General features: G+C 38.6%; 1 protein-coding gene across 1 annotated transcript in view; it reads left to right on the forward strand.

Annotated features, from left to right (window-relative positions):
- The first annotated feature begins 2,933 nt into the window (after positions 1–2,933).
- Positions 2,934–16,273, forward strand: part of EFHC1 (EF-hand domain containing 1) — a 66,978-nt gene continuing 53,638 nt past the window's right edge. Inside the window, exons 1-2 of the mRNA XM_090282581.1 lie at positions 2,934–3,156; positions 11,250–11,471. Coding sequence (XP_090138707.1) covers positions 3,094–3,156; positions 11,250–11,471 — 285 coding nt within the window. The 5' untranslated portion in view covers positions 2,934–3,093. The remainder of the gene's footprint in view (positions 3,157–11,249; positions 11,472–16,273) is intronic.

Here is a 16,273-nt window from a genome sequence, read left to right on the forward strand (position 1 = left end):
CAGTCCAAGCTTTATGCACAGTCTGCATGCAACCCACAGCACTTTTCTACTTTAGCTAACAGGAATGGTCAGCTTCCTGCCTTTTCCTATTTGGTCTACAAAGTGGGAAATGGAGAGTTCAGACTGAAGGGCAATCTATCTTCAGAAGTCATGTTTGGTAGAAATGAAATATAAACTCTTAATCACGGCAAACCTTCTCAAGGGTGCAAGCAGTTTTCTAAAGCCCTGCATTTTTTATTTTTCTTTCTTTCTTTTTTAAAATTCAATCAGAGCCCTGTACCTGCACTTCTTAGTGCTGATGCAACACTGCCTGGCTTTCCCTCATCAGAGGTGAGGGCATTTTTATGACATCATAGAAAGAGGTTTTCTTCACCTTGCTTTTCTAGGATCGGAAAGTAGTTAAAAGCACTTCATTGACCGTTTAACTGGTGTAATTTTCTTGGAAAGAAAGGCTTTTGAGCAGAGGGCACTCCTCAAATAGAAACAGAAGACAGAATGAATAATAGGCTTAGGCATGACTCACCCTTTCCAGACCCCATGGGCTTCTTCCCTACACAACCCAGGGAATACAGACCCCAGGGCAATTACACTCTTAGTCCAGAAGGGCTCCTCAAAGTGTATCCTAATGCCATGGATTTACTTTTATTAAGAGAGCAGAGAGGGATCATATGATAAGTCTTTCAGATTGCCATGAAAAGTCAGCAATGATTCTAGTTATCAGTGATTCTAGGTACTCAGCCTCAATGAGGCAGAGAGAAGTGGGAGAGGTGTGTTCTCTTTGAAGTGTGAACTTGCCAACTTAAAATATTCTCCCAGTGGCTGGCTTCCATCCTAGGTAAGTGGCTAAGATATAATACAATAGACAGATTCTTGAAGGTTTGCAGTAACTTCATCAATGCTAATCAATTCATTAATATTTAAAGTGTATTAAATGCCTGCATTAAGTAATATACCAATAGAAAATTAAAACTTAAAAAGGTTTAAAAGGGGGGGGCGGACAGGAAACAGAAGTAGTGAGGGGAGAGGAATAGTTAGTAGAAAAGAAATTCTTAGGGAAGGGTGGGGCAGAAAGCCACCAGTAACTATTTCCGGTGCCACGAGTGGATTCCTGTCCTGGGCCTCCTGAGTTTCATGCCCATTAGGAAACCCAGCAGGGGGATTTGCTCTTACAAGCAGCAATAAAACTAAAGCTGTTGTCTCTATTGGTAGTAACCTACTTGTGACATAGAGATATGCCTTCTGTGCAAGGCTTGCTACTCTATCATGTTCCTAAATTGGCTCCTTATTGTTAACTTAAAAATAAAAAGGCCTTTCAAAGTGAGATGCAACAAGCATTTATTGAGATCAATAAGAGTAGCTATTCAGGAATCAATATTTGAGGCAGAAGCCCAAATACTGTTCTGACTAGGAGACAAAGGCAATGGGTATTTATGAGAAAGGGAAGGGTAACAATTACATCAACAGAAGGAAAGCATTTCTATTGGTGCAGATAACATAGTCATGTTAATCCTAAACAGTATTTTTAATTTTTCTGTCCAGTAATTTAGCAGTTCAGTAGCTTTCTTGTTATCTTGGCAAACAGTTCTTTTGCAAGGCACAAGGTCGCTTAGGCCTCATCCAAAGGTTATTTTGCCATGTTTAACATTCCAAAGATTTGAGATATAAGACCTGCAAGGCAGTTCCTCTGACGTGGCAGCTCCACCTCCATTTTAAAGTGGCTCTGTTTATGTTATTGTTTACATGAACAGAAACAGCTGTTATAAAAATCAGGTTCCTGGGCCCCATTTCAGACCTAATGATACAGCGTCTGGGCACCAGGGTTTTGTTTGCTTTTTATTTTTATTTTTAAGTTTCACAGTGCCAACGAATTGTTTTTTCTTTTTGCAAATCTTTCAAAAAGAGGGTTACATTTTCTTTTAAGGAATAATCATTTAAATTTTGTAAAAAGCACCAAAGGTGAGAATAGCTATGGTTCTGACAGTATTTCACCTCATTTATTTGTAGTCTTCTGATGTATTATAGTTTTCTCTTTGAAGATGTGTTTCCCCTTGTGGTTCTGTTCTTTTCATTGCTGCTGCAGGTGGGCATAAACTACAGATCAGGATTGAGATGAGCATCCTGTAGGTCTTCAGTCAACAAATACTGAGTGTCCTGAGGCAAATATGCAAGATCCTGCCTGCAAGATGAGAGGATGCAGAACTGCATGGTTTAACAGTAAAAGAAACAGAAACGAATGTGAAAAAAAAGATAATGTAATGGAGGGAAGATTAGGGACAAGATGGTTGCATTAGTTCATTGAACATCCTTAAGCAACAGAGAGATAACCATGAATAATCCTAGCCCTTGCCCCAAAAGCGCCATCAGGGTAGGTAACAACCTTTTTTATTTTTTATTTTTTTAATTTTTCAACTTTAGTTTACATTCAACATTATTCTGTATCAGTTTCAAATGTATAACATAAGACAATCAAGCACTCTGTACGGTGGTCCCCCAATATTTCAAGAACCCATCTGGCTACATACATAGTTATTACGATATAACGGACTATAGTCTTTATGCTGTAATTTGCATTTCTGTGACTATTCTGTCCATCTACACTTCATCGTGAACTGGGACGAGGGCCCTTCTCCCAGCGCTGGGAGAAAGCGCTTGAGCTCAGGACGCCGACGAGCGCGGCGAGGACCGGTGTGGCGGGAAAGAAGGAACTTCCCTTCTACGTGAACTCATTTAAGGGCCCGCTCCGACCACTGGACCTCACTGCGACAACTTGTGTCCTCTCAGTCACCTCCTCCCACCCCGCCCACCAGTTCCCACATCACAGAGACTTTACACAAGAGGGACAAGGCCAGTTCCGCAAAGCCCACTAACCGCGCCCCTTTTGTCGCTGTAATCTTACCGCGAGAACGCGAAGTCCCGCCAGCAGCGCACGCGCAGATCTGTCCTCTTGGGCCTCAGGCCCCGCCCTCCATTCAAGGGTGGTCGGAATGTTTGTCGTTACCATGGAGCTTCAGGTGGCAGTAGAACGCGGCTGGTCGCCCGGGCAACCAGGGAGGAAAAGAGCCCGTCTGAGGTGGCGGTGGCTTGGCGGCTGCGATGGTGTCCAATCCTGTACATGGCCTGCCCTTTATGCCGGGCATGTCCTTTACGGACTCCACGGTGAGGATTTATCGGCCCAAACCCTGCCTCCACCTGTCTCCACCTGTCTCCGCCCTCGGAGCCTTCGGAGGGCTCACCGCCCCTCTCTTTCTTCTCCACCCAAGAGTGTCCTCCCTCCCTTGAAACCCGTCCTGTGCCCGGACCCTGTCCCTCTTCCCCGCCGCAATTCTGTCGTCCTCCCACTCTAAGCCTCATCCTCTCTCCTATCCGTTATCCGGCGCTCCATCCCTTTTTAGTTTTTCCATTGCCCTGGGCAGTCTGTTGGCCTCGTTGGATCAGTCCGTTGGCTTAGCCGTGTTCTTCCTTGCTGCTCTAGCCTCTGCTTCTCTCTCTAGATCACTGCTTCCCCACCTTCCTACCAAGCTCTCTCTCTCTCTCTGGGTTCTCTCCCATGCTCCTTCTCCCACACTATATCCCTCACTTCGCAGCTCCATCCTTAACCCCTTACCCACCTCCCCGCCTAGCTTCGGCCCCTTCTCCCAGTAAGCATCTCTACCCCTTCATCCTCATTCCCATCCCACCTTTTCTCCCCAGGCACATCGCTCTCTCCCTGCAACCTTCTAATCCTGAATCCTGAATCAAGTAACCTTTCACACTCCCAGCTCCATTTCCGTCTTATATATTATTTGAATTCCTCCTCTTCTTTCCACCAGGTCCTTTTCCACAGTCTGCACCCTTCTCATTTATGCTTCTACCCAGTCCCTTCCCTTTTCTGTGCCTTTCCTATTGTACAGTTTGGTCCCACCTTCTCCCTGTTCCCATTTTATCTTCTTTCTCAATTGTTTCTCCAAAAGTTAAGCTCTCAACACAGGCCCATCTTCCTCCCAAACCTTCCCTGCTTTGTAGAAGATAGTTCTCTTTCAGTCCCTTTAACGACAATCGGTTAATTTTTTTCTTCCCCAAGTGCTATTATTTTCACTCTAACATTTTTATAAAATATTCATGTTTAGATTTTGTTTTGCCCCTTCCTGACCTTAAGTATATTTAGTTGCATTCCTAGACAAAACTGAAGAGAGAAAAAGCTGTCTCTTCTAACATAGTTTAGCCCTTGACAAAATTATTTAGTATTTGTTTTCACTCTAACACGGTTACTGAAATATATGTTGGAAGATCAATATTGAGATTCAGTAGTCTGATTTCATAGATGAGACAATAACAATTTATATTTAAATAGGTTGGTAATTTAAGCTAAGACTTCCTCTTCCTGATCATAAAGGTAAGATAAAATACATAGTCAATTTATTGGTGGGGGTGAGAATGAATTGTAATTGAAAGTTTGGTGAGGAAATTTGGATTCTGAATCTTTAAATCATTCCTGCATTAAGACACAGCATTGTAGATTTTTCGCTTCAGTGGACTTAAGTTTTATGTGATTTAGAAAATGTTGTGGGCACATTGCTGCCCTGTGCAGGAGTAGCCTGAGCATTTGTCATTACTTAGTGCAGGTTACCCACAAGGCAGGGTTGATCATAGAGGTATAGACTGGAGGTGCCAAGCTCTAAGAACATATTCCCATACTACAAGTAAGATGAGCTGTGCATTGGACATATTTCATATTTTAAACACATTGGGCAATATTAATGATTTGCCTTATTTGAAATTTGAAAAACAAGGTCACTGTCTTCAGCACTGAAGGACTACATGTGTGTAACACTCACAGCATTCAGAACCATAATGACTAAGAAGGGTGGGACGGCCTTAGGTTGCCTTGCCTGGGATGGCCATGAGGATCCACTAATAAAGGTCATATGTTGAGTGACGGTAGGGATGTCTGTCTGAAACGGGGAAAGCAAATGAGGCACCTGATGTTGCTTCTGTCTTTAGAGGTGGAAGAGGAGGAGCTTAAAGTTACTCAAATCACCCAGTCAAGAAGTCAACTGAGTCCATGTTGTTCTATGTCATGTGTGTTATGTATCTGGAGCAGCTCTTGTCAGTTGACTTATGACCCTGAATTTGTGACCCTCAAAAAAAAACTACAGTCCATAACTCTTTTAGCAAAGGAAATGTACTCCATTTACCTTTTATGTTAGTACAGATCTTGAAAATGTTAGCATGAGCTGCCATTTATTCATTAAAAATATATTTTGATTTAGCCTAAATTTTATGTATATGTGTATATATGTATGTGTATTTGTGTGTGTGTATACCTACATACGCACATGATTTTGAAAGTAACCTACCATTACAAAAAACAGAAAAAGGAAAAAATATTCCATCAAATTAACCTCTAAATTTTCTTTCCATTTTCTTTTCCACCTTTATTGAGCTATAATTGACATACAACATTGTCTAAGTTTAAAATGTACAACTGATTGATTTGATACACATATTTTGCACAACGATTACTACCACTGTTTTAATTACTATAGCTTTGTAAAATACAAACTATAGTTGACCCTTGAATGATTCAGGGTTATTGGCTCATACCTCCTGCACAGATGAAAATTTGCGTATAATTACAGTCGACCCTCTGCATATATGGATTCCTAACCACAGAATTGACCCTTGGACAACACCAGTTCAAACCACAGGGGTCAATTGAAAAAAGGGCACAAATAAATGGACCCGCATATTTCAAACCTGTGTTGTTAAAGGTCACTGTGATTTGAAATCAGGAAATATGATGCCTCTAGCTTTGTTGTTTTCCTCAGCATTGCTTTGGCTATTCAGGTCTTTTGTGGTGCTATACAAATTTTAGGATTTTTTTTCTGTGAAAAATGCCATTGGAATTTTGGTAGAGATTGCATTAAATATATAGATTGCTTTGGGTATTATGAATGTTTTAATAATATTAAATCTTGCAGCCATGAACACAAGTTATCTTTCCATTTGTGTATGTCTTCAATTTCTTTAATCAAAATCTTGTGGTTTTCAGTGTACAAATCTTTCACCTCCTTGGTTAAATTTATTCCTAAGTATTTTATTGTTTTTCGTGCTATTGTGAATGGGATTTTTTAAAATTTATTTTTCAGATATTTCATTGTTAATGAATAGAAATACAACTGAATTTTGTATGTTGGTTTTGTATCCTGTAAATTTACTGAATTTATTGATTAGTTACAATAGTATTTTGTTATTGTCGTTTAGTCTTTAGAGTTTTCTAAATGTAAGATCGTATTGTCTGCAAACAAAGAGAGTTTTACCTTTTTCCTTTCCTATTTGGATGCTTTTTATTTCTTTTTCTAGCCTGATTTCTGTGGCTAGGACTTCCAGAACTATGTTGAATAAGAGTGGTGAGAGTGGGCATCCTTGTCTTCATCCTGATCTTAGAGGAAAAGCTTTCAACCTTTCACTGTTGAGTATGATGTTAACTATCTATGGGTTTGTCATATATGTCAATTACTATGTTGAGGTATGTTCCTTCTATACTCAATTGGTTGACCTTTTATCCTAAATGGATGTTGTATTGTCTTTTATTCATCTTTTGAGAGGATCATATGATTTTTATCTTTCATTCTATTAATGTGGTATATCACATTTATTGATTTGTGTTGTGTTGTACCATCCTTGCATTTCAAGAATAAATCTCACTTGATCATGGTATATAATCCTTTTAATAAGCTGTTGAATTTGGTTTACTAATATTTTGTTGATAATTTTTGCATCTTATTTCATCAGGGATATTGGTCTGTAATTTTCTGGTACTGTCCTTATCCAGTTCTGGTATCAGGATAATGCCATATAAAATGAATTTGGGAGTGTTCCCTCCTCTTCAGTTTTTTGGAAGAGTTTGAGAAGGATTCAGATTAATTTTTTTTTTTAATGTTTGGTTTTGGGCTTTTCTTGTTGGTTGCTCTTTGATTACTGATTCAATCTTATTCATTACTGGTCTGTTCTTATTTTTTTATTTCTTCATGATTCAGTCTTGATAGATTGTATATTTCTGGGAATTTATCCATTTATTTTCAGTTACCCAGTTTGTTGGTATTTATGCTTGTCTCTCATGAGCCTTCATATTTTTGTGGTATCAGTTATATCTTTTTCCATTTCTGTTTTTATTTATTTGAATCCTCTTTTTTTCTTAGTTTACCTAAAGGTTTGCCAATTTTGTGTATCTTTTCAGGAAACCAGCTCTTAGTTTTGTTGATCTTTTCTGTCATTTTTCTGTCTCTGTTTCATTTATTACTGCTCTGATTTTTGTTATTTCCTTCCTAACTCTGTGCTTGGTTCTTTTTTTCTAGTTTCTTGAGGTGTAAAGTGAGGTGCTTTATCTGAGATGTTTTGTTCCTTTTTTAAACTTTATTTTTCAATTACAGTTAGAATTCAATATTATATTCATTTCAAATGTACAACATAGTGATTAGACATTTATATACCTTATGAAGTAATTACCCTGATAAGTCTAGTACCCTTCTGACACCATACATATAGATCTTTCTTGTTTCTTAATGCACACATTTATTGCTCTAAAAAGTTCCCTCTTAGAACTGCTTTTGCAGCATCCACATGATTTTCATACATTGTGTTTCCATTTTTATTTGTTTCAAGGTATTTTTTATTTCCCTTTGATTTCTTTGACCCATTCATTGGTTGTTCGAGGAGTGTTTTGCTTAATTTCGTCATATTTGTGAATTTTCCAGCTTTCTGTTATTTCATATTATTGTGGTCAGAAAAGATACTTGGTGTAATTTCAATCTGTTGAGACTTGTTCTGTGACCTACCATATGATCCGTTCTGAAGAATGTTCGATATGTACTTGAGAAAAATGTGTATTCTGCTACTGTTGGATGGCTTGTTCTGTATGTGTCTATGAAGTTCATTTGATTTTAGTTCTAGTCCAATGTTTCTTTGTTGATTTCCTGTCTGACTGATCTATCATCCGTTGTTGAAAGTGGACTATTGAAGTTCCCTACTATTATTGTTGTTTTGTATATTTCTCTCTTCAGATCTCTTAGTATTTTCTTAATATATTTAGGTGCTCTGATGTTGGGTGCATATATATTTACAATTGTCATATCTTAATGATTTGGCTCGTTTTTATATAATGGCCATCTTTGTCTCTCACTACCATTTTTAGCTTAAAGTTTAGTTTTCTGATATAAGTACATCTACCCCTGCTTTCTTTTGGTTTCCACTTGCATGGAATATCTTTTTTCCCGTCCTATGTGTGTCCTTAAAGCTGAAATGAGTCTCTTGTAGGCAACATATAATTGGGTCTTTAAAAAAATAATAATCCAACTTGTCTTTTGATTGGAGATATCAATTAACTTACATTTAGTGTAATTATTGATAGATAAGGACTTACTAATACTATCTTTTGTTTTCTGGCTGTTTTGTAGTTCCTTTTTTCATTTCTGTCTCCCTTGCTGCCTTCCTTTGTGAATTGATCATTTTCCATAGTGGTTTGCTTTGATTCCCTTCTCTTTATCTTTTGTGAATCCACTGTAGATATTTTGCTTTGTAGTTACCATGAGACTTACATAAAACATATGTCTGTTTTAATACTTTCGTCCTTTTACCTTTATACTAAAGTTAAGTAGTTAACATATCACCATATTACAGTATTAGGGTATTCTGCATCAGACTGTATGCTTACCTTTACTCACTTTTATTTCTGAAGCACAACTCTTTTGGGTAAAATATTCATGGTTGGTAGCTGCTCTCTTTCAGCACTATGAATATGCCATCTCATTCTCTCCTGGCCTGCAAGGTCTCTACTGAGAAATTCCTGATAGCCTTATGGAGGTCCCCTTGTATGAGAGATTTCTTTTTTCTTTTACTGTTTTTAAAAATTCTCTCTTTGTCTTTGATTTTAGACAGTTTTATTATCACGTGTCTTGGAGAAGATTATTTTGGTTTGAAAATAATTGGTAACCTATTAGCTTCATGAACTTGGATATCCAACTCTATCCCTAGATTTGGAAAGTTCTCAACTATTATTTCTTTAAGTAAACATTCTACCCCTTTCTCCCTCTATCCTCCTCTGGGAATCCCAAGATACATACAGTATTTCTCTTATTAATGTCCTATAAATTTCATAGGCTTTCTTCATACATTTTCATTCTTTTTTCTTTTTGCGCCACTGATTGGGTAATTTCAATTGATTTGCCTCCTAGCTCATATATTTTCTTCTGCTTGTTCCAGTCTTTTGTTAAAGGTACTATTGAATTCTTCAGTTCGGTCATTTTATTCTTCAGCTCCAAAATTTCTTTCTGTTTTTTTAATGTTTTCTATCTCTTTGTTGACCTTCTCATTTTGTTCTTGTGTTTTTTTCCTAATACCATTAAACCATTTATCTGTGTTCTCTTGTAGCTCTTTGAACATCTTTAGGACAATTATTTTGATTTTTTTTTTTTAAATCAGGAAGTTGCTGGGTTTTCATTCCTGGGTCTAGTGCTGCAGGGGACCAAATGGAGATGTGTGTATCACTACTGGGTCTGGCAGGGTTGTGGATGGGCATGATGTCACTTTGGCTCAGGCCACTGGGTCTATATCATTGACAACTGTGTAGTCCTTGGCAAGCATTGTAGGTGTTCTTCAGTGGCTGCAGGGGCTGTTTGGGTCTTTAATGGCACCTCCAGGTCCAGCAGCTAGGGACCAGGACAGCCAGCATTAGTGACCCAGCTCCAGTGATGTGCACCTACTCAGCTGCAGGGGCCAGATGCAGGTGGCAATGTAGTGGTTATTTGCAGACACATGCAAAGTGGTAGGGGCCAGAGAAAGCAGCAAGGTCTGGGGCCAACTATGGACTCCCTGGCAGCTACAAAGGCCCTGGTTGTCAGCGTGCTCTCCCGTGGCTGCACACCCTCTCCGGATGCACACTCCTGCTGGGCATGCACATCGCAGTGGAGGCCCCTAATGGGGGTCAAGCCAGTTACGTGCAGGTACACAGCTGAAGGAGCTAACTCCAGGCTCATGCACAGCAGTGGGGGTCAGCTGCTCACCCTCTCTTCTTTTCCTGGTGAGAGGAACTCTTTCTAGCTGGGCAGTTCCCTCTTGGCACTGAACAAGTCCAGTTGGGGGATGGGATGATGCAGGCAAAATGGAGTTCTCTTCCTTCTCTTTTTGTGAGATTATTGCTAGATTTTTTTGTTCCACCATGTTGCCAAAACCTCCTAAGTAGGTTCTAGAGCTCTTCCAGAGCTGATTTTTGTTTATGGATAGCTGTCTAGTCATTGATCTTTGTGCAGGGACAGGGAGACTGGGGCCTTTTATGTCATCATTTTGATCCCCGCTGTCTTCAAAGTTATTTCCTTTACCCTTTTTTCCTTTTTATTTAACGGTTTGTTTTTTTTCCCAATTACCAATAAAAATTAGTCCATTGGAAAAAAAGTCAACATAATTCAGAAATGTATAATACAGACAGACAGCATTCATCAAATCTAGTCTCTTTTCAGGCACATGTTTTCATGCTTGTAATTGTAGTACACATGCAATTTTATATGCTGTTTTGGTGGTTTATTAAGTCAAACATTTCCCCCCAGGTCACCACATGGTTGTTAAAACCAATACTTTAATGACTGTGTAATAGTCCACTAAGTGAATTTTCCATCATTTACTTATGTTTGTCTTTTTGGTTGTTTCCCATGTTTTTACTATTGTAACTAACATTATAATGGACCACTTTAGGCATATTGTTTTTGCTTATAATTTTGGATTATCATCCTTAAAGGATTTAGGTGGAATTACTGTGTTCAACACTTCAAGTATATAATATCTACTTTCTTTTCAAAGAGTTGTGTGAATGTATCAGTGTCATTGTAATAAGAAAGGTCTTTCATTTCAGATAAAAATTGACTTCACAGAACCAGCTCCTCTAGGTTCCATGGTTTCTGACCACTAGATAAGACTTAAAACATGGGAAGACTAGTGAAAAATTATTATTTTAAGAAACTAAAATTAATATTTTAGTTTCTCATGAGAAGTGAGCTGTTATTAATTGGGTGTTCTAGAGCAGGACTTTATGTTTTAAACTCAGGATGCTGATTTCCTCCTTGTTTCTAGCCAAATGTTTTAGAACCTTATAACATAGGTACACTTTTTGATAAAACATTTGTGATATTTATGAGCAAGGGTTTAAGTTAGGACTTTTTTGAAAGTTAGCCCTTTTACCTAACAAATTTTATTAATGACACATTTCTTTTCTTCTTCAGAAAACAGCATTTCATAGAAGCCAGACGCTGGGCTACAGGAACGGCTATGCAATTGCTCGACGTCCAGCGACTGGGATAGGTGGAGACTGGCTCCCGGTCAACAAGCTGTCCCGGGCTGACCTGGATGAGCTGGCCAGTAAGGCATCACTTCTAACTTACGGCCCACCTAAGCAGACCCCACCTGCGGCTTTTATTCCTGCGCATGTGGCCTTTGACAAAAAGGTATCATCTGGAATTTTAGGTTACCCCATGAATTCAAATTTCTGAGAGCCAGCTGTTTCCAGAAAAGTCAATAATAAACTACAGGTTTTCCAGAGTACTTTGAGGAGAAAATTGTTCAAATGCCTCAACCCTTAGTCACAGACAGCTGAACTCAGGATTGAAAGGGCCTTTCTTTAGTCAGGAAGCCGAATACAGAAACTAATTCCCCATAGACTTCACTGAAATGTTTTCCAAATACAGTTAAAGAAAAGTTGGATGAATTCTGAATTCTTGAGTTCATGTTGTTCTATGTTTACCTGCTCTGTGTTTTCTACTTTTTAAAAGTTTTCTGTTCTGTAATGATGACAAGTCCTTGATCTCCATGAAATGCAAACTGTCATCATGACAACAGCTCCATTTGTTGTCAGTTTTCTCCAGGCTGTCTTCCCAAGTTTTTGTTTTTCAGGGAACATTTCGGGCTTGGCATAGCATAACCAAGGTGTGGTATAACCTTTTTGCCTGTGTCTCATCTACCCTTTTTGTAATGTGATTTGCCTTATTTCCATCTGTTGGCATTTCCACATCATCCTTGAGTTTCCTTGTTAGTGAGTCTCCTCTTTTCACTAAGGTGAGGTAGCCCTAGCTCTGGGCTTGCGGTGGAATCACAGATGGGACTTTTAAGAAACTTAGATGCTTCCCCAATCTTCAACTATTCTGATTTCCAGATGATTTTTAGTTATGTCTGAGAACTACTGACCAGTTTTCATAAGTTACCTTTTCTAATTTACTGATAGCCTGTTTTTTGTCTTGTAATTTTATTGTTTTTGTTAAATGCCTATGCCGTTTTCATCGAGCTAGTCAGCCTGTATTGAGTAGCTATTGAAGCTGGAGTTTGGAAGATACAAAATACTCCGGTGGTAGAACTATGTCATTTACATTAATAATCACTTAATTTAAACAATTTTTAACCTATCAGCCAGAATCCATATAATCTTTTCTTCCCCATCTCAATTAACACATTTGATTCACCTACCAATTTGTAGGCTAAACCTAAAAATCCACTAAATGGTATCAGTTGCACGTTTGGATATTTCTTTACTTTTTCTTTCTTTGTTTCTCTTCTTCATTCACAGCTGTGATAGACACTGCAAAATCAGTAGATAAGGGAGAGCGGTGAAAAGAGAGCAGTGGGATAGGTATTTAACAGTTTATCAAGATATAAATCCTGGCAGGTTCAATTTTTATGGAAAAGAATAGCAAATAACTCTTATAAACTCTAATGTGTATAAGGTCATATATGTCATGAGAAAGTATTAATGAAATGCAGAGAGGGTGAACTTGTGACCAAATAGGAAATAGGCTTCTTTGTGTGTGTGTGTTATTTTATGCTAATTGTCATTACTTAACTTATGCTTTTAAAATAGAATTCACAATTCATTTTTTAAAAGATAGTGGGCATGAAGAAGTATACTTCATTTTACTTGGCTCATCAAAATTTCTAGATAAAAGATCCTTACCATAGATAATGAGGGAGTGAGTAGTTAAATACATGGTTTTTAAATTAAGATTATTTTTTACAGTAAGGAATTATAGTTTTTCTGAATTATATCTATTTAATTTTTTCTAGAAATACCCAGAGTCTACTTAATAGCCAACATAACTGTCCATAATTTGGACATTCTTTCCATGGTCCCTCGTCTTTAGAGTATAACTTTATTTCTTATGCAGGTGATAACGACCTGCTGTGAGCGCCTTCACCTTTTCTCTTTGCTGCCATGCATTTCTCTTCATCGTCACCTACTATATTCTACTGCCCAGGCTCATGTGCCTCTCTGTGTTTCTGATGTTATTTTTCTTTTATCTTTTTTATCTTCAACTTCCATTTCAAACATGCTAGTGAGTACTTCTTTACCCGGGATCATATTATCCTATCTTAAAAAACCTTTCTACCTTGTGACCCCTTTAAGCAACTTTCTTTCTCACTTAACTGTCAGATCACTCACAATTTGACTTCTCTCTGCCCTCAAGCCCAGAACTTTTTTTTCTTTTTTTTTTGTCAGCATTCTCTCTGACCCGTTTACAGCATTTGATGTTTGTTGACCCTCTCTTCCCTCTTGAAACTTTGCTTTTCTTTTGCTCCATTGACTCCTCTTCACTCTCCTGGTTTTCTGCTCTATCTAGCTGCTTCTGCTCTGGCCTCCCTCTTTTTTCACGTTTAACTGTAGGTATTTTAAAGGTCTGTTCTCATTCTTTATTTTATATTCTTCCAAGATCTCATTCACTTTTGTGGTTTCAACTATCTTCTCAATGTAGACAACTCTCAATATTTCCAATTCTGACCTTTTTGAAACTGCCATGGAATATCTTCTCCTGGATGAGGTGTTGGCACCTCAGGTCCTGTTTGTCTTTAACCCAGATCATCACCTTTTCTCATAGGTATGCTGTTTCACCTTTTCTCATAGGTATGCTGTTTCTGTACGGCTCCACTAGGGAATCAAAGCCTGAAGACCAAGCCATTTTTGGCTTTTCTTCCCCTTCAGTGAGTTGCCAAGTCAGGTAGCTCCCATTTCCATTTCCTCTCCCACTATCATAGTTCAAACAAGCAATATGTTAAAAGTAAACATATTGTTAACTGCTGTAATAGTCCTGTACTTATTTTTTATGCTCATAATGTGTCCAGTGCTTGGTTTATTCCCAAAAACACATTATGTCATTTTTCTGTGAAAATGCCTCCAGACTATCTTAACCAGTGCAGTAAACATTACCACCGCCCACCCAGCTGCTCTCATCCCCCAGCTTGAAAGTCATCCTTGATTCCTCCCTTCCCTCACAACCCAACTCCAAACTTAACAAGCTCGGTCATTTCCATCTCTAAAATATATAGGTAAGTTGTTCTTTTATTTCCATCTCCACGCTTACAATTTATTTTCCATAGAGCAGCCAGGCTTATCTTTTATAAATGGGTATCAGATTATGTCACATACTAAGCAAAAACATTTCCATGGCTTTCCCAGTGGTAGACTAAGATCCAGCTTTACAGGTTCCTCACAGTCATACTGGGTCCAGCCCTCCCTGCTGTTTCTCCAGCTTCTTGGGCCTATCTTTTCCTCACCTACTGTGTTTCAATCACAATAGATTTAGTTTCCTTATTTTCTTGAAACTGTAGCACATTCCCCCACCCCCATTACAGGGCCTTTGCACATGCTGTTCATCCTACCTGGACTAGCTTTCCTGTGATTGGTACTCAATACATATTAGTTCAAAAACTGAGATGAATTATTTTTTAACAAATTAATTTAACTTATGATCTGTGTCACTGCTAAAAATTGGGAAGCTTAACATGTAACCCACATATATAATAGAATAAAGTACAAATAATAAAAAGTGTGATTCGGCGTTTCATAATTGTACGTGCTATGAAAATATTTATTCAGCATTTTTCTGTTTAGTCTTGAAGTAATTACAAATATTTCCATGTTTATTGTGACATTCTGAGCACTTCCTGGTGTTGGGAGATCTGGATTCTAATTCTGGGTCTTCTACCAACTAGTGTTGTGACTGTGGGAAGTCACATTCTCTAATTTCCTTGTTTATAAAATTAGGTTAGAATACATGATAACTAGGAATCCATCCAACTGTAAAATTCCATGAAAAATACTATTTTTTCTTTCCTTCCTATGCAATACATTAAGATCTTATTCTACCTGGTCGTCGGCAGCCGTCCGTCTCGAGAGACGATGGTGTAGCTTCTTAAGAGTCTATCTGCACCGCCGAGAATGGCTGTGCAGTCCAACTCGGGAGTGACACGGTATCTGTCTCCTCCTGTGTTGAATCGACATCTTGTGATGACGCTGGAGTGTCCTCTCCAGTGGAGCTGAAGCTACAGAGCCTGGGCAGGGTGATATGGAGGGTCTGCTGTTGCCCATGCAGCAGACCCCCCCTCTCTTCGCAGCTGAAGGGTCCGAGGGAAAGACGGAGTCAATACAGCTTGGCTTCAGGTGCGCCGCAGGAGTTGCCGGTGTTGACTACAACGTCGAACCGCCTTAGGGACTCCAGCTCCGGATTTTCTGTCGGGGTTTACTCCCTTAGCCTTTCCCCTGAAGAGGTATGCCGCAAGGCAGCGGAGGTTTTTTGGAGTCAGAGTTTTCCTTCTCTGATGTGCCCTGACTGGAAGATCGAACCAGCGACACTTAGCTCGCAGGCCGACGCTCAATCCACTGAGCCAAACCAGCCAGGGTAAAGCTAATGTTATCTGAAAGCTAATGTTATCCTACTTCCTAAAGAGCTTCCCTATATTCTTTCCCAGTCATTTCTTTGTGGGAGGAGCACAAAACTCTTGATTCTATTCTTAATGAAAAAGTGCCTTTTTGATTAACAATGAAATAAATAAGTACTTTAGGGGTTAGAGTATTATTTACCTGAGACCTCACTTATTAGTTTTGTTCTCTGTAACACTGAATTATATATTGAAAACAAGTAGTTTTAGCTATATGTGTAGATCATATGCCAGAGGAAACCCAAGTGTTTATTGGACAAACTATTCCATATTGAATGATCAAAGGTAATTATAAAGACAGAAGAAACTTCTAGGGGGTGTTTTAACAGGTAAAAATTTTACCACTTACCATTTATGTCAGACAACAAGCTCCCAAATAACCAGAGAACTTGAGAATTTAGTGCCCTAATTAACTGAATAACAGTCTCTTCAATTAAAGTCAAATATATGATGTCCACATAATCAGCTACTTCTTTTCCCTACACAGTCTGAATATACTAAAATGAATATAAAGCAAAAACTGAACTGTACCTTATTTAATTTTTCT

Source organism: Furipterus horrens, unplaced genomic scaffold (genome assembly GCF_987537825.1).
Source record: "Furipterus horrens unplaced genomic scaffold, mFurHor1.1.pri manual_scaffold_6, whole genome shotgun sequence".
In the NCBI taxonomy this organism is placed as follows: Eukaryota; Metazoa; Chordata; class Mammalia; order Chiroptera; family Furipteridae; genus Furipterus; species Furipterus horrens.